This window comes from Alexandromys fortis, unplaced genomic scaffold, assembly GCF_014885135.2.
Source record: "Alexandromys fortis isolate MF-2015 unplaced genomic scaffold, M_Fortis_MF-2015_v1.1 scaffold_92, whole genome shotgun sequence".
NCBI lineage: Eukaryota > Metazoa > Chordata > Mammalia > Rodentia > Cricetidae > Alexandromys > Alexandromys fortis.
This window is the reverse complement of record NW_026067972.1, coordinates 2669614-2690646: the sequence shown is the minus strand read 5'-3', so window position 1 is coordinate 2690646 and position 21033 is coordinate 2669614. Positions and strand designations below refer to the sequence as shown.

The 21033-nt window shown below is 49.6% G+C and overlaps 1 protein-coding gene across 1 annotated transcript in view; it reads left to right on the top strand.

Moving 5' to 3' along the window:
• Col15a1 (collagen type XV alpha 1 chain) overlaps positions 1 to 21033 on the top strand; it is a 100452-nt gene that overhangs the window by 50088 nt on the left and 29331 nt on the right. The window contains exons 9-20 of the mRNA XM_050156021.1: positions 285 to 437; positions 2257 to 2580; positions 2989 to 3117; positions 5802 to 5894; positions 6967 to 7092; positions 7555 to 7617; positions 16001 to 16036; positions 16409 to 16549; positions 16743 to 16811; positions 17658 to 17693; positions 17793 to 17876; positions 20460 to 20525. Coding sequence (XP_050011978.1) covers positions 285 to 437; positions 2257 to 2580; positions 2989 to 3117; positions 5802 to 5894; positions 6967 to 7092; positions 7555 to 7617; positions 16001 to 16036; positions 16409 to 16549; positions 16743 to 16811; positions 17658 to 17693; positions 17793 to 17876; positions 20460 to 20525 — 1320 coding nt within the window. The remainder of the gene's footprint in view (positions 1 to 284; positions 438 to 2256; positions 2581 to 2988; positions 3118 to 5801; positions 5895 to 6966; positions 7093 to 7554; positions 7618 to 16000; positions 16037 to 16408; positions 16550 to 16742; positions 16812 to 17657; positions 17694 to 17792; positions 17877 to 20459; positions 20526 to 21033) is intronic.

Genomic DNA, 21033 nt, shown 5'->3' with positions numbered 1-21033 from the left:
TAAAGCTCCAGCGAGTGATTCTGAGCAACAGTGGCGAGGGCCACTAATCGTGGAAGTTTCTGATGTAGGGGAGCAGGAGGCAAGAAGCAGTCAGGTGATTGGCAGGTGTAGACCAGTGAGAGCAGAGGCAAAGGACAGGTCTAAGCTGTGCCTGCGCTTTGAAGGTGAGGGAGGGACAGGACACAGGGACACAAGGGGCTTTGGCTGTCTATCCCCTAAAGCCACGGACATGGACCAAACTGGTGGTCCACTAACCTGGACCTTTGGGATGTCTTTCCATTCAGGATCCAGAGATTGAAGAAAATCTAGCATCAGCAGCATCAGGGGACGGTGAAGTGCCCACCAGCACTGCTGGGGAGGCAGAGGCTGGCACCATGCCTACTGCAGGGCCAACTCTGTCCATGCTCACCCAGAAACCAAGAGAAGAGGCCACTCTGGTAAGTAGTGTGATGAGTTAGAATAGCCCTCTCAGCCTTACACTCAGCAAGCCCAGATGCCCTGGCCTGGGGTGTGTGCGAGCACCTCTGACCAATGCTCATTCAGAGGTGGGACTTGTCGGCCAGGACTGCTGCTTATATAGCTCAGACCGTGTGGTCCAGCAGGGCCTGAAGGGAGATGGGGATGCCCTGTGTGGTCAGAGGAGTAGGGAGGAGTCTTGGGGCCGTGTGCTGATTCTCTTGTCCCCACCAGCAGGGTCCAGGGACCAGGGACGGAAGGTGTGGCCTGTGTGTGAGGAAAAGAGGTTCTGGTGTTGTTGTGGGCTGTCAGGAGAAGGGAGGCAGGGTGCAGACAGGCAGGCCAGACAGGGTAAAGGGAAAGGTCAGTCTGCCTGCAGTATAGATAAGGCTGGACACACACGCCCCAGCTGGACACTGACTGACCCTGTCCCTGGGATAGTCCATGAAAGTCCTTTACACATCAGATTCAAACCCCATGGCCACCCCTGTGTTCCCACCCCATTTGAATGGGACAGTCCCTTCCCAGCAGCCTCAAGTAGAATGACTTTCCCTCTTCCTCTGTCCCATATCCCATGAGAATGAGGTCTTGTTGCTTTTCAACCTAAATCTGCCATTCAGCAGCATAGGCCCTGAGCGGCCTCCCTTCCCAGCCAGGCCTTGCTCACACCCGCTGGAGCCTCTCTCTCAAAACCTGCCTGGCTGCTCCCCCTCTTCTGGGATGGTTTGCTAACCTTGACCTACTGACCTAGCTCCCTTGAGAAGCCAAGCAGGGTCCGGTCACTGGCTTTCTTGGCTGCACCTGGGGCTTCTGTGTTCCTCACCTGAGCCCCAGCTTCCTACCTTAAGCTTTTCTGAGTTTTTTTTCCCACCCTGCCGTCTTCCCACACTCCTCCTCTCTGCAGAGAACCTCCCCTTCCCCTTCCTTCCCCTTCCTGCTTGTCCTTCAAAGTCAATCCGACACATTTCTGTAGGAACACACCAGTGTGGACAGTGAAGGCTCCTGGGCCTTGTCCTTGGAAGACTTCATCCTAATTGTATTGGTATAAAGCTCCCAGGGCATGCCTGGCTCCCTAGCAGATCAGGAGCCTGGTGGAGACAGGGCTTAGCAGCCCCCGCTTCCCAGATCTGCTTTGCCCTTCTAAGTGGTAGGTGCTGGACAAATCGGCTGAGCAAAAGCATGAAGGCAGCAGGACCCACCAAAGTCAACAACCCACCTCCAAGCCCCTCCCCACCCTCGCTCTTCTGTCTATAGCGAACTTCGCAGGCAGCCTTGTGGTCTGTTCTCGTATCCACACAGGCTAGAGACAGAATTCTCCAGGTTACCTGACTGTCACACAGATGTTTTCAAAGACCCAAATGTCTCCTTTTCCTTCCCTTTCCTTTTCTTTCACATACTAAAGACAAAGTATGTGTCACAGCAGGAGAAAACCAGGGACCGGACTCCAGTTCTACAAGTCCTAGTGTGACAGAGGCTGGAGTTCGGCCCTCAGAACAGAATAAAAGGGAGGGGGGGCTGCCTGCAGAGGGGATGAGCTCCCCATAGCTGGAAGGATGCGAACTAAGCCCTGACTTAAGAGATATACAGGCAGATGGATTCTAGAGGTGGGGTGATGATGCCCAGAGGCCTCTACACTCAGTTACAGATACCCCTTGAGGGAGAACTAAGGGAAGGCCACAAAGGAGCTGCTGAGATCTGGTGGTCCCGGTGGTTTCCTTTCTGTAGCATGTGCACAGCCCCCCCCCAAAAGGGGAGATGGTGGAGATCATATGGCATAATCTGATGCCAGTTCTATTTCAGGGTCCAAATGGTGAAGAATTGTTAACCCCAGCTGTGTCCAAGGTGCCACTCGGTGCTTTTGAGGAAGAGGAAGCCAGTGGGACTGCCATCGACAGCCTAGAAGCCTTCACACCCACAGCAGCCCTTGAGCAAGCCAGTGAGATCCCTACAGACGTCCAGAACACTCCCACACCCACAGTGGCCCTTGAGCAAGCCAGCGAGGTCTCTACAGACATCCAGAATGCTCCCACGTCCACAGTGGCCCTTGAGCAAGCCAGCCGGAGTCCTACAGATATCCAGGCCACTCTCACACCCACTGTGGTCCGTGAGCAAATGTTTACTCCTGTAAGTCCCAACTGGCATCCTCTCTGACCCATGGGGGCCAGAAAGCTCAATACTCTGAACCAGGAGCCCTTAAGGTCCTCAGCAGAGGCGCACACAGCTTTGTCTCTGTTGTGAGACCTCGGGAAATGCCAACTGAACAGAAACAAAAGATGGTGACAGAAGGAGTCAGGTGTTGGGTTTTATCCCAGTCGGCTACCTCCTAGCTTTGACTAAGAACTTTCCTGAGATCAGGGTCCCAAAGATGGGAGGGTTTTTTTTTTTTTTTTTTGCATGACTGAGCTGGGTGTGAGGATGCCGGTAGGTAGGTGAGTGTTTTGACATTGGACTGCCATCACAGACACGACACCGCAATCCTACAGCCTTGTGGGCTGGGACCATGATGACCCCTCCTGTTGACCTCCTTTTCAGGCACCTGCTGGTGGGGAAGACTTGGTGGCCTCCACAGAGGATACTGAAGAGGAGGGGTCTGGCAGCATACTCCCCAGTGGGCCTCCACTCCCCACACCCACAGTGACTCCCGAGAGGCAGATCACTCCGGTGAGTGTTGGGGCGGGGGGGGGGTGGACTCAGCTGGAAGATCTTTCAGTGTGGAGAAAGGCCACCGTGAGCTCAGGGTCAGTTCTCATCTTGTTTTGTAAAGACAATATTTGAGGGCTTTTGGCCTGGAGAACCCTAGGGGACTGAAGGTTGGGTAGGAAAAGGCAAGAAATAAATGTGGAGGGACCTTTCCAAGGCCTTCAGTTGCCTTTGTAATCACATCAAGGTTAGCGACATCTCAGAACATAAACAGTGAGTGTGGAACTCAGCAGGGTCTATAGAGACAGGGAACATGAATGGTGTGTGGACCTGCAGGGGCCCCTCAGCTGAGGGTCTGAGGCTGTCTGTGGTCCGCTACTCCGAACCTTCAGCCATCCTTTGGTTTCTTCAGGCAGGCTTCTGGTCTGCACAGGATGGTTGGGGAGTCGGTTGAGAAGATGTTCAGAACCATCTATGCACACGGTGCGGTCACCAGCTGAGGGGTGACCCTTTCTTTGTCTCAGAGAAGCAGGCAACTCAGAGCCAGGCCTGTGTGAATCAGGGAGCAAACTGCAAACCTGCATCAGGATGAAGATGGTTCTCAAGGAGAACCTCCTGTAGGCCACCCACCTCAGGGTGTCACTCCCTGAGTGACACTCTGAGAGCCATGGTTCAAGGCTCAGCCATGTGACCCCTCGGATGCAACGCTCCAGTGGCCTGCACTAAGGGGTTCAGAGATAGAGAATAGAAAAAAACACAGTGAGAGAAGAGAAGAGAAGAGAGAGAGAGAGAGAGAGAGAGAGAGAGAGAGAGAGAATATAAAGAATAGCAGGGTTATAAGGAGAATGAGTAGCTGTGGTGTGGGAAGGGAAGCCCATGAGCTGGAGGGAGTTTAGGGTGGGGGGGGGCACTGAGAAGGACCAGGATGCTAGCGTGGACTCTGAAATGTGTAACAAGTGCATGTGATGCTGAGGGAGCCTGGAAGCAGCAAGCCCTTTGATATGCTAACAGGCGCCACAGTTAGCCTTGTGTCCCTTCTGTGCAAGGTAAGGGAAATGGCTCCTTTTGTTAGAGGGAAACCAGCTTCACAAGTTCCCGAGGACTGCAGGCTTTTATCTAGCCACCAGAGGTCCTCCTAGTCTAGGTGCGCTGCCTTTTGAGTCTGGGGAATTGGAGTCTCCTTTGGACCTAACAATCATCTCTCAAGGGTCTTTTTGTCTCTGCCTCCCACCTTCTTTTTTGTTTGGTGTTTTGGAGAAACTGGACCAACCACCCTTATATCCTTGAGTTTTCTGTCCTGAGAAGTTAGGTTGGTGGGGTCAGTCACCCTGGTGGTGGGGAGGAGGGGTTGTGGTCAGGAGTTGGATGTGCTTGCTGCTTCTGGGAAACTCTGTCCACATATATTAGCGACCCTAAAACTGCATATTAACAACTAGAAGTTAACCACCACACAATTGCAACCAGGAATTTGGTCCTAAGAGTCCTCCTCAATGGAGATAACTTGATAAGTAACAAAGGATTTTGTTTACTAGGATGTTAGCCTTAATATCTGCCCATGGTAGAGAATTGGGTATGATTTAATTAACCAACAAAAGAAAGCTAATTAAAGTCTATTCAAATAATGGAACATTCGACATGATTAAAATTATTCTCATTTGTACTCAATGTTGGAGAAAATGCTTACCATATCATGCTAAGTGAAAGAAGATGGCTATAACTTCACGTGTATTGTGTGGTCTTAACTGTTAGGAAACACAGACTCTAGAAGGAAGCGCCCTTCCTAAATGTGAGCAGCGCTGTTTCGAAGTGGTGGGACCGTGGGCGCTGTCAGGTTCTTCGTGCTCTTTGTTGCTTTTGCTATGGGACTGGTAACTTTTACAGTAGGTTTTGTTTTACACTGGTGTTTGCTTTGTGTTTATAGTGCTAGAGGTTGAACTTAAATCTCCTCCATCAGATGAAAGCAGCAACCTGATTGGGTCTCCTTACATCTGTCTTATACACTGTTCTAAGACCAAGGCAACTTATAAAGGAAGGCATTTAATTTAACTGGGTGCCTGCTAACAGTTTCAGGGGTTTAGCCTATTATTGGTTTGGTGAGAAGCATGGCGGGCAAGCAGGCATGGTCCTGGAGAAGAAGGTGACAGCTTACATAAAAGCCTCGACTTATGGATCAAGGGAGATGGAGACTGGACCTAGTATAGGCTTTGAAATCCCAAAGCCATCCTCCAATGACACATCTCCAATGAGGCCACACCTCCCAATCCTTCCCAAATGGTTCCACTAACTGGGGACCTAGTATTCAACATATGAGCCTATGGAGTACGTTCTCATTCAAACCACCGCTCCTCCCTCTGATAGCCACAGGACAGTGACCTTCCTGCCCCAGCTCTAACCTGCAACCCTGATCCTCCTGGGACCTCTTAGTGGGGGCTCAGGATATACATTCTCAGTAATCAAATAAAGCCATATCCAAGCCTCACCTTCAGGGTGGTTTCACACCAGAGGCCACCTAGGAACTAAGGAGTTCCCTGGAGAAGAAATGGAAGGGATTAATAGGATGCTGAGACCAGGCCACCTGCAGGCTGAATGATGGGGAGGCTAAGGAGACATTTTAAGGCTACCGAATATGGTAGCACTTGAAGCGGCATGGCCGTCTGTGGAGACTGGTGCCTGAATCTCCTTGTGGGAATTTCTTTTTTCTGCAGGTAGGAGTGGAGACTGAAGGCTCTGGCCCTGTTTTGGACTCAGATGTGGGCTCAGGCTCTGGAGACTTTGTGGGCAACGAGGATCTGTTGAGAGTGAGTATTAGGGGTGCTGGGGGCTGGTGTTGGGGACCCGGGAGGGAACGTCGTGGGGTCAGGCAACCAATGAAAGTAGACAGGTCCTTAGGGACTGTTTTCTGGAGTCTGTGGGGATCATCATACATTTTCCCTTTATTTTCACGTTTGACATTTCCGTCTCATTTTAGCCAAGTGCTAGCCTAGATTTGCATTGAGGTGTCTCTCTTCTCCACCCTCCTCCTTTCTCTGGAAGCTGCTCCTATCTCTTCATAGCAAGTTTGTTCACTGACCTTCATTTCTACCCATGACTCCTACCTATCCTTTACCTATGAAAGACTTACCCTGGTCCCTTCTCTGTTTGGATAGCATTTCATGGTAAGTTTCCAGCGTGAAACCCTCCCTGGCCCCCAGTCTGCTCTTGGCCCATTCTTGGTGTCTGTGATACGTCTGGCGTGCCCAAGGCTGGCTTTACTAGTCCTCTCTAAATTACCCACAGAGGAGTGTGGTTGGTTCTCCATGTAGCTGTTGCTCCTTCCTTGGGCCCAGGCCTCTCTCCAGCCCTTCCCCTGAGCCGCCATGCTGTTCCAGCTTGATGCTCCACTTAGCTGCCCCCCCCCCCACTGGGCTCTGTGGTGTGAAAGCCCAGTGGATTTACCAGGAACAGTCTGGGCTGGTGAGACCCAACAGCCATCAGGAAGCTGGGGAAACAAGTCCACTTTGGAAAGTGTTTTAGGACGAGGTCAAACACAGGCTGTTTGGCTGACCTTACAGTCAATTAGAAAGCAGAATTATCCAGGGTTCCTCTGAGACTCCAGCTCATTGGTTCTTTATCGTATACGCCATTGGGGAGAAAGCCTGGTGTGAGCTGCTTGGAAAACCTTACATTTAAATGCCAGCTCCACTGCTTTCCAGCTGTGTGTGTATGATTCCTTGAGTTGTGTTACCTCATTGAGCCCCAGTTGCTCCCTTTGCAAGGTGGGAACCTCACTCTTTCCTTATGGGAGTGTTACAAGGATTGGAAAGGAGGTTAAACGAAAAAAACCTTGGTATATTCACCCTCCCTCATTACTTTCAACACACTGTTTTTCAGGGTCCTCCAGGCCCCCCAGGCCCACCTGGATCACCCGGGATTCCAGGAAAACCAGGAACGGATGTTTTCATGGGATCCCCTGGCTCTCCTGGAGAGGATGGAGCTACCGGCGAGCCAGGACCTCCGGTGAGCAACCAAAGCCTCCTTCTTCACTCTGTGCTTGTGGGGCTTCCTTTCACAGACAGATTACAGACCCAGTACCACCCAAGGTTGGGGACCAAAATCTTCCCCTTCTGGGTCATTTCTGAGATTCCACGGAAGGACAACGAAGAACATGCCTGATGCACCGCTTTCCTGATTCATATGGGGGCTGGGTAGGAGTGCAGGCTCATGGAGATTTCAGAACCTGCCACAGGACACCAGAGTTAGACCTGGTGTGGGAAAGCCTTGGAGACCATCTGGTCCTGTGCTGCTCCTGATGTCCTCCTCCTCTGAGGAGACTCAGAGAGCAGAGGATGCTTGTCTTGGGGCACCAGCAGCGAGCCCTGTGCTCACTGGCCTGTCCGCTCAACCTTCCCTCCTTCCTAGGTAGGGTTTTGTGTGGTCTTTAACAGCCATGCTGTGGGCTGATTGTCATATGTTCCGCAGGGCCCCGAGGGACAGCCTGGAATTGATGGAGCCTCTGGCAAGCCTGGGATGAAAGGAGAGAAGGTATGGGGACGGTGTGAGGTCCCAACATAGGGAGCCAGCCTGGCCACTCTCCGACCTCTAACCTGAGTTTGTTCTCTGTTATTCACTTTGGTCATCTCTATTGGATGTCCATCCCACCATTGGGTTCGGTTCACAGTTTTCTCATCTGTTTCTCCTTCCCATTCCTGTATGCCCTAGCATCAGCGACTGGCCCTGCCGCCATCCACCCTGGGGCCTGTCTTCCCAGGCTCCGCCTTCTCTCCCCTTCCCGGTCATCACTGGGCCAGTTGTCAAGGGTGACTTCCACACCTGTGACAGTTCTGTGCATCCCAACCGGACATCTCTTTCTGCCTACCGTGTAGCACTAGGACCCTCACTGATGTCCTTTCTACCCACAGTCACCCCCTTATGCCCACCCACCTTCATGTAGTGGGCACTCACTGGCTCCTGAGAAAATGCTAATGGCACTCTGTTGCCACTAAAGCCCTAATGCCCATCTTCATTAGCACCAGCTGTCTCCACAGCGCAGAGCCCACTGCTCACTGCTCCAGCTCAGAGCAACAAGCCAGTTGCTGCGTGGTCCTCTTTGCCAGCTTCTAAATCTGCATGTGTTATTCGCCTCGTCTGGAATGCCATGTCTCTTTGTCATCAAGGGCCAGTTCAGATACAGTGACTCTCCTTTATCCTAAGCGTTGTGTTGCAAGACTCCTCCCCACACATACAGATTATGTACTTTGTGCATTTGTATCCATTCTAAATTAAGCACAACAAAAATTAACTGCAATAACTAATGATACATTCGAACAATCGTAACAATATAACAAAATCGCTAGCATCACTACTCTTCACTTTGGAGCCATTATTAAGTAAAACAAAGGTTAAGGAGTGGGTGGATGATTCCATACTTGATTTGATAACAAGGTGGCAGCTAAGTTGCTGGTGGGTGGGTAGTGTACACAGCGTGATATGCTAGACCAAGGAATTGCTCGTGTCCTAGGATGGATGGAGCAGGGAAGCTGAAGGATTCCATTACGCTCTTCAAAATGGTGTGTAATATTAACCTTGTGACTTGCTTATTTCTGGAATTTTCCATTTAATAATTTCAACCGGTGGCTAACTGAAACCACAGAGTCGAACTGTGGATAAGGTGAGGGGGGATCCTGAATGTCTTCCTCCTCGTTCTTTCATTTGGGGTTAGTATTTTGTTTGAGGTCTGTTGAGGCAGGGGCATGCTACACAGCTGGGGTTTGCCTCAGACTTGTGATTCCTCTGCCGAGCATCTAGCGCTAGGGTTATAGATGTCACGTAATGCCCGACTTCTCTCAACTCTTCCAGCACCCGTCCTCCTTCCTCTTTCTGTGAACACGCGGTAACCGTCACTGAGAACTAACCAGTGACACAGAAGATGCTAGCCAGCCTGTGTACCTTACATCCTATCCTGCCATAGAGTGGAAACAGCCTTTCAACTGGCACAGGCCTCTATTAGTCTTTTATGAAGAAGTGGGTTATTCTTCAAATACCATTTTAAGTTACCGTTTCTGGTTAGCCTGCTTTCAGTCTTTGTTGGCACGTCTGTCTGCCTACTGTCTATGCTAGTGCTTGTGGGAGAATGCAATTCCTGTCCCTGCAGCCTTCCCAGCCAGAATGAGGACAAGTCTCTTTCTGCAAAGAGAGTTAATAAATGTTTTTAAAAGGCAGTTTGCACTAGGGATGCGCTAATAGGGTGAATGAGGGTTCAAGGCACCCACTGGATAGGAGGCTGGGCCCCGGGCATCACCTCTATGAACACGTTTGGAACACTTCCTTTCAGGACACCCTGACCACTCAATCCAAGCCAGTTTCCACCAACTTAACAGAAAGAGTAGTCTGATTTTGGTTGCAAATGAATTTCTCAGAAAAAGACACAACTGTGAGATTTAAGGGAACTCATCTTATGCGAACCGACGGTTTCTTAAGAAATCTAGGTCTGCAGGAAGCGCCGCCAACCCACACTTACCTTGCCAGCGCCTCCAAACCAGAGGCTGGTCCTCCCACACTGTCTGTGCCTGAAGACACCCGTGTGCTGCTCCTGCTGCAGCTGCAGCTCATAGAGCTCATAGAGCAGCAGGCAGAAAGAGTGGCCCTGCCCTGGGTTACTGCTGGGATCAGTTTTGCTGGTTTATCCCCGGGGCTTGTTAAGAGGCCCCATGTTGTGCCGGGTACATGGACTGCTTTTGGATTAAGCAAAAGCAGATTCTAGAAGGACTTGCACTTTTGCATTTGGAGAGTTGAAGGGCAACCAGACAGTCAGAAACAAGTGTCTTGGGACCCTTATGAGAATGAGGACCAGTGATACATTTGACCCCATCTCCTGCCAGGGTCTGCTGTGACCTACACAGCTTCACCAATAAGGCCTAGACAGTGCCTCCCATGGCTGGATAGACTGAACTGTAGGAAGTCTTTTTTTCATGCTATTTTCCAGGCACACAGAACAACCCAGGCAATTATCTCAATGTGTGTGTGTGTGTGTTCTTGTTGCTAGACGGAGTCCCATGCAGCCCAGGTTGACCTCAAACTCTATAAAAGCTGAGGATGGCCTTGAATGTTAATACCCCTTCTTATCCCTCCCAAATACAGGATTTACACTGTGCACTCCCACGCCCAGCTCAAAGTGAGGCCCCTCCCCTACACATAATGAATAAGACTCGATTTACTTGTCTGGGAAATTTAATACACTTATATATAACTATCATTATCACACATGAACCTGTCATCAAGGGTGGTCAGTAAGAATGTATCCAGTAGATTATTTATGATGTTTAGTATAAATAGAAGTGTCTTTTATTTTCCCCACACTAAGTTGAACTGACACCTTTATCCCAGGCAGAAGGAGATGGAAGTGGCCTACTTTTCCAGCTGCAGAGCACATCTGGTAGGGAAGTTGAAGAGCCTGCTAGAGAGCAGGGTCCTCAGACCACACTGCTTTATACACTGCAGCTTCTGCTCCCAGCTTTGCAATGACTGAGGGCATGAAGTCTTCAGGATCCAGGGCATTCGAGTTATTCCTCAGCCTTAGAAGGTTCTGAGACACCCACACAGGAGAAGTCTGTCCTCTGAAGTGTTCTCAACTACCCAGAATCGATGGGGAACCTTGAACTCCCAAGAACTGTCTCAGAGTAATCTCTCTGGGCTGGGAATGTCACTGTAGACCCAACTTCTGTCTTTTCGTAAGTTAGAAGAGAAATTTGATGACATCATCACCACTTTCCCCATCTCTTAGCAATCCCAATCTGCTTTGGAACGTGGTTCATGTCACAACATCAGGGTACCCTTGAGGACTCTGAGCATCGTGCTGCTTTTGCCCAGAATCCAGAAACCAGCTGTATTTGAAGTCCAGCACATAACAGTATTGGCTTGGCTTCTGTCTTCTCTCTTTCACTAGCAGCTGGCTTTGGCACAACATTTGCATGCCAGGCTTCTATGAAACCAAAGAGATTGAAGTCTGTAGGGGCTCCTGAGATGAAATTATTATTAATTTTTAATAATAATAATTGTTATTAATATAATTAATTATTATTAATACTAACTCCATGAACAAATTCAGCAGACAAACCTGGAAAAAAAGAAGAAAGGCTACATATCTGCTGTTTCCTTCTGTGCTCCTGTATATTGACCTCTCGTAATGCCTTTGATAGTTTAGTTTACCAATTAGTCAGAATTGCTTATGTTAGCCTTCTTGTGCTGTACAGAACAACTGAGAAGAGGTGGGAGGGTTTGCTTTCAGGTTTAGAGAAGTCAGCTCGTGGTGGTGGGAGCCCATGGTGGGGCAGAGAGAGGTCAGAGGCTCAGGCCATCATGGTGGGAGTCTGTGGTGGGGCAGAGAGAAGTCAGGGGCTCAGGCCACCATGGTGGGAGCCCGTGGTGGGGCAGGTGCAAAGCAGCTCATGTTGGCCAGAAAACAGAGTGCGTGCCTGAGCTAGGAGCTCTCCTTTTTCCACTTCTGTTCCATCTGAACCCGATTCAGGCTGGCGTCCCCTCCTTATTTAATGCCCTCTGGAAACACCATTACAGACATGCCCGGAAGTATGCTTTGCTGATCTCAACACTGCCAGGCCAATCAAGCTGACAGTCAAGATTGATCATCACAAATTCTAAACTACAGGCCAGGCATGGCAGTGCACACCTTTATTCCTAGTGCTGTGGAGGAAGAAACAGGAGGGTCTCTAAAAGTTTGAGGCTAGCCTAGTCTGCATTGTGAGTTCCAGGCCAGCCAGAGCTACATAGTAAAACCTTGTCTCAAAGCGGAAAATATATATATATTTTTAAAAATTCTGAACTATGATCTTGTGACACAGAACCCTTTTGTGACTCATTCTGCTGTGGAGGGTGAGCCTCTACAGTTTCCCACTCATAACCCCGTGGCTCTGCTAGGTGGAGTTCCAAGAAAGTGCCTAGACTCGATGCACACAAATTCCTTCCAGCTAAGGAGTGGTGTGTGCTACTGCCCCGTTTCAGAAGAGCAGATTATTTCCTGAACTACTTATTAAAGCTCTCAATTTTCACCCTACTCACTCATGAACGTTCTAATAGGTTAGAGTCTTCCGTTCCCCTGACTAAACTGCTGGCCCCCATACCCGTGAGCCGTGAACCAGACATAAGCCCTACCTTCTCAGCATGTTCAAGCTGTGTTAAAATAATCAGAGAGAAAGATCAGGGACTCAGATAGCTTCTAGAACTTCCTCTCAACCTGCTACAAGGTGCATTTGGCTTAAACAGACTTGGAAAGTAATGGAAAACAATGCAGTTTCCCACTTCGTGATAATAATTCTCTTTAATGGCATCAGTTGGAAGCACAGCTGAATGCTCTCAGAGATGGGGCAGTTGTAAATGTGATTATAAGATCTCTGCTGGTGGCTTGATGTGTGGCTAGAGGTAGATACTTTTCTTAAGGAGGGGCTGAAGCCAGTCGTATGCAAAGTCTAACTGCTCACGCCCGAGAGGAATAGAATTAAGAGACCCAAGCCTTGACTTTTAGCAGCTCAATAGGAACCCAGTACTGGAGTCACGTTTCTGCCCCAGGTAGAAGGTCCCACTCAATCGCTCAGTTTGCCTGTGTTGGTTCCCAGGGTGGGCTGGGGTGGGGGTGATGGCTCTGGTCATGGCTACTTCCTCTGCTTAGAGTTCCATTTCCTTCTGCATCCCTGGTGGCTCCTGGGCTAAGGAGGCACCAGGGGTTCTGCCAGGCTGTCTAGGACCAGCTACCAAATGATCTGGGTGTACAATTTGGTGCACTCCAGCACGCTCTCCCTGCCTGGGGTCTGGTGCCTCCTCCTACAGGTCCAATGCTTTTCCTGCACTGTCCCCATCATTAGCCCAAGGACTGAGCAGGGTCTCCCAACCAAGGAACTATTATTGAGATGTGGAACCTTGTCCTCGTGCCCCATACAGACCAGGCACTTGTCTTCATCCCAACACTCCTGGACAGCTCTCACCAGAGAATCCTGAGCCTCACACAGGGAGCCCCTGGGGCCTGAGGAAGATTATTGCAGCTGCTGAGCAGAGAGCCTGGAAAGAGGAGAATGGCTGTCTGGGTCTATGGGTGGCTTGTCTCAGTGCTGGGCTTCCCAGGGTTGCTCTCACTTTTGTTGGTCATCTGAAGAACTTTGTTTAGGCTCATCTCCAGCAAGCGTTCCCAGAGCCAGCTGGAAGGAACCTGAGAATTATTCAGTTTCTGGCTTCCTACCTGTGTCTTGGCCAAACCACTAGACGAGGAAGTGTGTTGGACTCAGACGGAAGGAGAGAAGTCCTGCCTTAAGCAACCTTTTGAGTGAATGAGTAGTTCCAAAAGCAGTCACCTTTCACTGCTTCCCACATCCTGCGCTTCCTCCTAGACTATTCTTGCAGGACCGTATCCCTGTAGTGTTTTCAGAGAGGGTCTGTGCAAACTTTCTAGATTTTAGCTGCTTAAAATTCTCCTTTTAGCCTAATGTGCAGATGCACGCTTTTAACTCCAGCACCCAGAAGGCAGAGGCAGGTGGATCTCTATGTTTTGAGGCCAGCCTGGTCTAGATAGGGAGTTCCGAACCCTAATAATGACATCGTGTTTTATTTAGCTGTGTATGCAATTTTAAATTTGAAACCATTTGCCCCTGAGATTTGAAGGTAGTCTCGCTGTTTTCTGGGACAGATTTTGCTGCCATGCTCACTCAACCTACCTAAGGCCATTTGACTTTTCCCTTTGGCAAATTTCAGGAGTCCTTTTTTTTTTTTTTTTTTTCTTGACGTATTGAAATCCCCATGTCCTGTCACTGGATAGGATTCTTTAAAAGATGTATTTTCCCATTTGGTACTAACTAGCCTTGGGGTGGGATGTTGTTAACTCTGGAGCCCTCTGGATTGTGGTGTTTTTGTTTCTTGGTTTTCCAGAAGTGCTCAGGAGAGCCCCTCTGCCTTCTTCCGAGGTCAAGTGCATGGTTGTCCAGTTACTGCTCTCTCATGCTGCTTTCTCTAGTCTCTTTATTTTTTTATTCTATTTGATCAGATATCGGAATTCCTGCCTATCCTCTGAGCTCCATTTGGTCATTCTTTCTGGGTCTTTTGTTCTTTTGTACTGCCTTTTGGAGCAATTCTGTAGCCTGGTCTTTGGTTTTCTTTGTTAATTTTCTCTTTGGGATATATCTCTTTTATTCCCATAGAGTTCTTCATTTTTAACCATGATATGTTTTTATATCCATGACTCTTAACTGGCTCTTTTTCATACCCATTATTCTGAGATAATTTTCATCTCATAATAGTTGGTTCTTGTTTCATGGTTACACAATACCGTCCCTTTTCTCTCTGAGTATATTAAAGTTCTGGTTGCATTAATTCCCTTTGTTCTGTTGTTGACTTTGTCTCCTTCCTAGTCTTGCCTTCCCTCAGACCGCTGATTCTTCCTCTGTGTTTGCTTTCAAAATTGGCATCTCCGTTTCATTCTTAGGCCCCTGTTGGCACAGGCCATTAAGGAAGTGGGCAGTGACTGCGTCTGAGGCTTGTGAGTTTCTCAGTAAGCGTGGTAAGAGTAGACTGTCCATCAGGCAGGGTTCCTCCAAAACTGATCTCATTTTGGGTGCCCATGCACCTTCTAAGCTTCCAGATCTCTACCCCACCTCACTCCTGAAAAGAACTCGTATTTTTTTTTTAATGTGGTACTAGGGCACTCACAGGTGTTCTTTGACAGGGGTGTGTTTTGAAGGTGAGGGGAGCTGGTTGGTGTTGGATGGCCGTCCTGATGTAGGAACTCAGCCTGTCTCCCTGTCATAGGCTCCTGGGGATACTTCTGCTTCCTCCAGGGTCACCCCTACTTCTGCCTCCTCCTGGGCTGCCTCCTGCTCTTGCATTCTCCACCACTATGCAGGGCCTTTCGGTCTCTACAGTTCCTCCCCGTGGCAGAGACCTTGTCAGCTTCTTGCCTGTTTCACATTGGCATTCCTAGTTACTTCCAGCCAGGTGACGCCCATCTTAGTTGAGGATGGGTATTGTAGACTCGCCACCCAACCTATGGGTGATGTGGGTTATTGCTATGGGTTTGATCTAGCCCTGGAAAGAGGCAAGGAGAGATGCAGTCTTCAGTGGCGGGCATGTCATGATCAATGTCACAGCTTCTGTGTGGCCACGTAATGTCTGGACCGTCTCCTGCTGGGGAACAGCCTTACTTGGGCTCACAGGTGCAGAGGTTCAGGCCTGCTTGCCTAGCTCCATTGTTTGTGCCTGGGCCATGGTGAGGCAGAAGCGTGGCAGCAAGAGATGTAGCAGAACGAATCTGGGAACTCCCGTGGCAGAGGAGAGAGAGGTTGGGGTGGTGTGGATGCAGTGCTAGTTGGCTCCCTGTTTCTTCCAACTTGACCCATGGGCCCCCAGCCTATGGAAAGGTTCTACCCACATTCAGGGCAGGTCTTGCTCGCTTCTGTAATGCTCTCTGGAGACTCCCTCACAGACATGTCCAGATGTGTGCTCTCAGATCTTCAAGGTGCTCCTCAACCCAACTAAACCGATAATCACAATTAGCCACTACCCCTTCTTTTGGTTTAAAACTGGAAGCACCCCTTAACCTCCGTCATGGCAGAGGGTGGGGGTGGGGCTGGAGTCAGCCTCCTCAGTGTGATTCTCTGAGACTGCTTCATGCCAGCTGCTTTAGTTTAATCTCAAAGTGTGTGTGTGGGGGGGGGTGGAGTTGATTAATTATTGAGGAATGGGTTTCTCGAGGTGTGGGCCTGACTTGTTTGGCAGACTGATAGCCATGGTAGTGTGCTCAGCTTGGAGACACCAACCAAACCCAGATAGAACGATCCAGTTGTATCCTGCTCAATGACTGTAATGCTGTATTTTCCTCTGAGTGAAACTAGTCTGACACATCCTAATTGGCCCCTGTGTTCATGTGTTTCAGGGAGCAAGAGGACCTAACGGCTCGGCTGGCGAGAAGGTAACTGAGAACAGCTTTTCCCTCCCCCCTCTTCCCTTTGCTATCAGTGTGCCCCTGGGCCAGCGGCCTGAACCCATAAATGTCACAGGGCAGAGAGAAGCACTCCTCAGAGCAGTGGCTCAGGGAACAGAGGCCAGCTGGGACAGCGGGGAGCGTTCCCCTGCAATGCTCCCCCTTCCTCACCGCTCTGGTGAGCACGTTGGCAAAGGGGAATGTCAATTAGTGAAGCAGCTGTTCTGGGCCATCAAGCAGCGCCCATCAGAGAATTTCCCAACTTAATTAGCTTCAAGGAGTCATCTTCTGACTCAGGTGCACACACTCTTCTTCCACGGGGAATTGCAGCTGGTAACTATCCTGTCTTCTTCCTAACAGGGAGACCCTGGCAACCGAGGCTTACCAGGACCCCCAGGGAAAAACGGACAAGCTGGCACTCCTGGGGTCATGGGACCACCGGGGCCTCCTGGACCCCCTGGACCCCCAGGTCCTGGATGTACAACAGAACTTGGATTTGAGGTACTTTCGCCCTTTCCATGGCTGCAGAGTGATGGTTAGAAAGGACCATTGGAAGGCACAGCACACCGGGTACTGACCCGAGGGTAGAGGTTTTGCTGAGCTCCCTGCGAGCCCCCAGTTCCCAGCATTCCACCTGGCACAAGCAAGTGCCTGGCAGTGAGCTCTGAAATCCTCGCTTCTCCTTCTCCCCGAGGACTTTGAAGGCTCGGGAAACATCCAGCCGCTGAGCAAACCCAAACTCACGGGACCCTCTTCTCCAAGTGTAAGTAAACTTTATGAACCCTTTTATGAGCACCGTCCTGCTATCGTACCTGAGTGAAGAGGCGGGGGGGGGGGGCACCTGGCCTTTCTCTTTTTCATGAGTCACACTCCAGCCCTGAGCCGTGCAGCCTGTAAGGTGCCCATTGAAGGCTGTAAGGTACTCATCACAGGGTCCAAAATGTGCAGTCTCTAAGGCGCTTATTGCAGCCTGTAAGGTGCTTATTGCTGACCCCGAGCTGCGCAGCCTGTAAGGTGTTTATCTCAGGCCCTTTCTCCAGGGGCCACATAGAAGCTTCGCACAGACTCACGTAGGAAAACTTGATAGTCATCTTTGTCCCCGCTGGCCAGTTCCTCACTACTGGCCATCTCTGCTTCATGGCTTCCGGTCACCATGTTAGAGTCACTTTGCCCCCTTTAAAAATGCTGTGCTCCTAGCAAGTGCCCTGCGTGCTCCCTCACCCCCAGAAGGCATTGCCCTTGTCCTTTGTGGTATGCCTGCATGAAGACCCTCCACTGGATCTTATGATCTTTGTGACATGAAACAATGCCAAGTGCCCAGGGAATAACTTCTGGGCACAGAAAACAGAGCGTCGTGTATGCCCAGGATCCGAGGGTGGAGTCAGGGGACACTTGCAGGCTGGGAGGGGGCCTCTGAGGCTTGCCCTCTGTGGGTACTTCTCTTCTCACCCTGGGAGGGGAATTTCCCCCCTCTTTTTGATTCCATCACCTGGTATAGCATTGATTGCAGAAATTAGGGAGAGTTGGCAAGATGCCAGTTAGGCCGAATGCACCAGCAGACAGGAGAAAACCAAAGAATGTCTCTTCATTGTTTGGTTATTTTTGTCAGGGTCCCAAAGGAGAAAAAGGAGAACAAGGACCCAAGGTAAGTTAGCCCATCTGAGGTGGGGGTCTTTCTAGAAGGTTATAGAAGCATTATCCACGGACTGAGAGCTTTGTTCTTACTTCCCTCTACTATAACTAGGGCGATCGGGGAATGGACGGAACCAGCACTGTGGGCCCCCCCGGGCCCAGAGGGCCCCCTGGGCGTGTTGAGGTCCTGTCCAGTGTGAGTATCATCCAGATTGGAGCTTGGCCACGTGCCTTCTGCTTTACTAAAGGGGACAGCAGGTCACCTGACCCTTCAGGACTACAGGGCTGATGGCTATGTAGAGTGTCAGAGCCTACACCTGCCAGCAAGCTCACCTGTTTGTCCCTACCCCCTCCATGCCACCGCTGTCCTACATTGGGGTCAAATATCAGCCTAGAAAGTACTGGAATCTTGAGGAAGTCCCAAATAAATCTGGCTTGCCTTCTCAACTGACTGAGGTTCTGAACTGTTGAGAAAGAAAGTCAAAGCTGTTTTATGTCTTGATGGAGGTGGGTGGTCCTTGGACTTCCCACAGGGCAGAGAACCCTGATTGCTTTTTGGGCTGACGAGGGAGGGGGACTTGATTGGGGGAGGGGGAGGGAAAGGGGAGGCGGCGGTGGGGAAGAGACAGAAATCTTTAATAAATAAATTAATTAATTAAAAAAAGATAAAAGAAAAAAGAAAGTCAAAGCTGGAGACGCAGGCCTGAGATCACATGCTCACTGCTGGCAAAGGTGTGCTAACGGCCTTCACCCTATGGGAGAGCAGACCTGCTCAATTATGGCAGAGGGTATGTGGAGGCTGGTGGCCTCTGCCCTGTAGGAGAGCCACACATGCCTGCTCACTAACTCCAGAGTCAGACAAGAGAGAGAAGGATAGTGCTGAGCATGCCCCCAAACTACCATCAGAAAGCATCCTCCATCTTCCGGTGTGGGAGTAAAGAGACCAAGAGAAGCCAGATATATACCCTGAGATTTATCTTCAGATTATACCCCTGAGGGCCAGTTCTTGTCAGGGAGGCATCTTCAGATGATCTCATTGGATGTCTCTTTAGCAATTTGTTTAAAACTATTAATAGACAAATTCCAAATTTTCACTTGGAAAGCTCTCTGCACAGATGAGCAGAGCAAGCTCTCCCCACACTGACCCCCATTTCCAGAGAAATAGTAATGTGTGATTTTGATGTCATCATTAATCCATATCACAAACAAAGACTTGATAACCTGCCTGTCCTCCTGCGAGCTCCTTGTCTTCTGCCTGTCCTCATCTGAGAAGTGCCATTTAAATCTCTGTGCCTACCATTAACATTCATGCCCGGGTGGTGGTGGTGCATGCCTTTAATCCCAGCACTTTAATCCCAGAGGTCGAGGCAGTTGAATTTCTGTGAGTTCAAGGCCAGCCTGGTCTACAAGAGCTAGCTCCAGGCCAGGCTTCAAAGCTACAGAGAAACGCTGTCTTGAAAAAACAAAAACAAAACAAATAAACAAACAAAAAGAAACACTGATACAAACATTCCTGCACTCACGGTCTGCACCAGACCCGGGTCTTATAGTCAACTAAGAGGCAAGCTCTCCTGGCCGTTAAGAGGATGACTGGGCCAGAGTGTGACCCATAGCCCGCAGAAATCAAGGAGGACTTTCTGGAGGAAGTATCTTTGGGCAGGGCCTAGACAAGAAAGAGTTTTCCTGAGCAGGCATGCGGATAGGACTCTCGGTGACTCTCAGTGTTCTGGTGGCAGCAGTACCCTGAGTCAAGGGAGGAGACAGACAGAACTGTGTTGGCTGTGTCAGGACACCAGGAACTCGCTGACAGTGGGTAGCAGGCTTGGGGGTTACTAGAGTGATAGAAGCTGAACTGTGGCTGGATCAGATGTATGCCTGCCTGTTTGTCTATCCATCCATCCATCCATCCATCCATCCATCCATCCATCCCTCCATCCATCCTTCCCTCCCTTCATCCATCCATCCACCCAGCCATCCATCCACCCAGCCATCCATCCATCCAGCCATCTATCCATCCAGCCAGCCATCCATCATCCATCCTTCCATCCATCCCTTTGTCCATCAGATATACACATAATAGGCCACTGCATTTGAGAAAGACCATGGAACTTCTAAGAGAATAACAACCAAGCAGGCAGACATGAGAAAGGAAAACAAAATCCCAAAGACCTAGAAAAAAGAATGACCAGAGTTAAGAGGAAAAGAGTGTGATTTAAAAGTGCCAGGCATGTGGGGAAATAGACAATCTTGAGTGCTTGTGGGGGAAGTGTAAATTGCACAGCCCCTTTGGAGGGCTCCCTGACAGTCTGTTCAAACTAAAAATAGATGTCTTCCAGAATTGCACATGGAAAGCTCTCCACACAAGATGATTGAGTGGAAAAGAATGAGTCGAAGGGGAGTTCACACAGCCTGATGCCTTTTATGTAAAATAATGACATACATGAGTTATTTTACACATACATACATACATACACACATACATACATATATATGGGCACACATGTACGTATGTGTGTATATATGTATGTATACATACATTTACAATTTTAAAAACATTCATCTGAGTAATTTTAAAGTTAATTAAAAAAGAAAAGTGACTGGCAGGCTGGGACTGTTTGACGGGGAGTGGGAGGGTCGTGAGTGTTTGGCAGTGACTTTGAGGTGTGATCAATATATCAATGTACTCCATGCTGGGTGACTTCAGTTAAGGTCTCCTTGCCAGAAGCAAGGAGAAGCACAAGCCGCCCTCTGTCCTCACTGAGTAATTTTTCTCTTTCAGTCTTTGCTCAACATCACTAATGGATCCGTGAATTTCTCGGACATTCCTGAGCTTATGGGACCTCCGGTTTGTATCTGTGGTTGCGCCTGAGAGAGGCTTCTATCCAGATTCCCCACTTGGAAGTGTTGGGTTGGGTTGGAATCCTTTCAGTTGCTGGAGCTCTCAAAGTCAAAAGGAAGAGAGCCCGAGTTTCTGAGACGCTTGTCTAATACTGATGTCATTGTGGAGACTGGCGTTCAGTTGAGCAGAAGTGTTCCATCCCATGCACCAGAGTTCTGTGTGAGATCAGAGCGCTCCTCACACCATGCCATCTGCGCGATGCTGTGGCCCCATGCATGTCAGCTCAGTCTTGTTTCTTTGAACAGGGCTGCCCTAATGGGACGCTGGACCCACGGGAGGACTGAGGCCCACTTCAATTTTCCTCACACCATTTTAGAGATGAGGAAATGAACAGACAACAGACTCACATGACTCTCTGAGGCTTTAGCATTGACCCACACTTGATAGGATCTCAAAAGAAGGAAGCAGATTCTCTTTGTTCAATAAACTCCCATGGCATCTGATGGGTATGGGG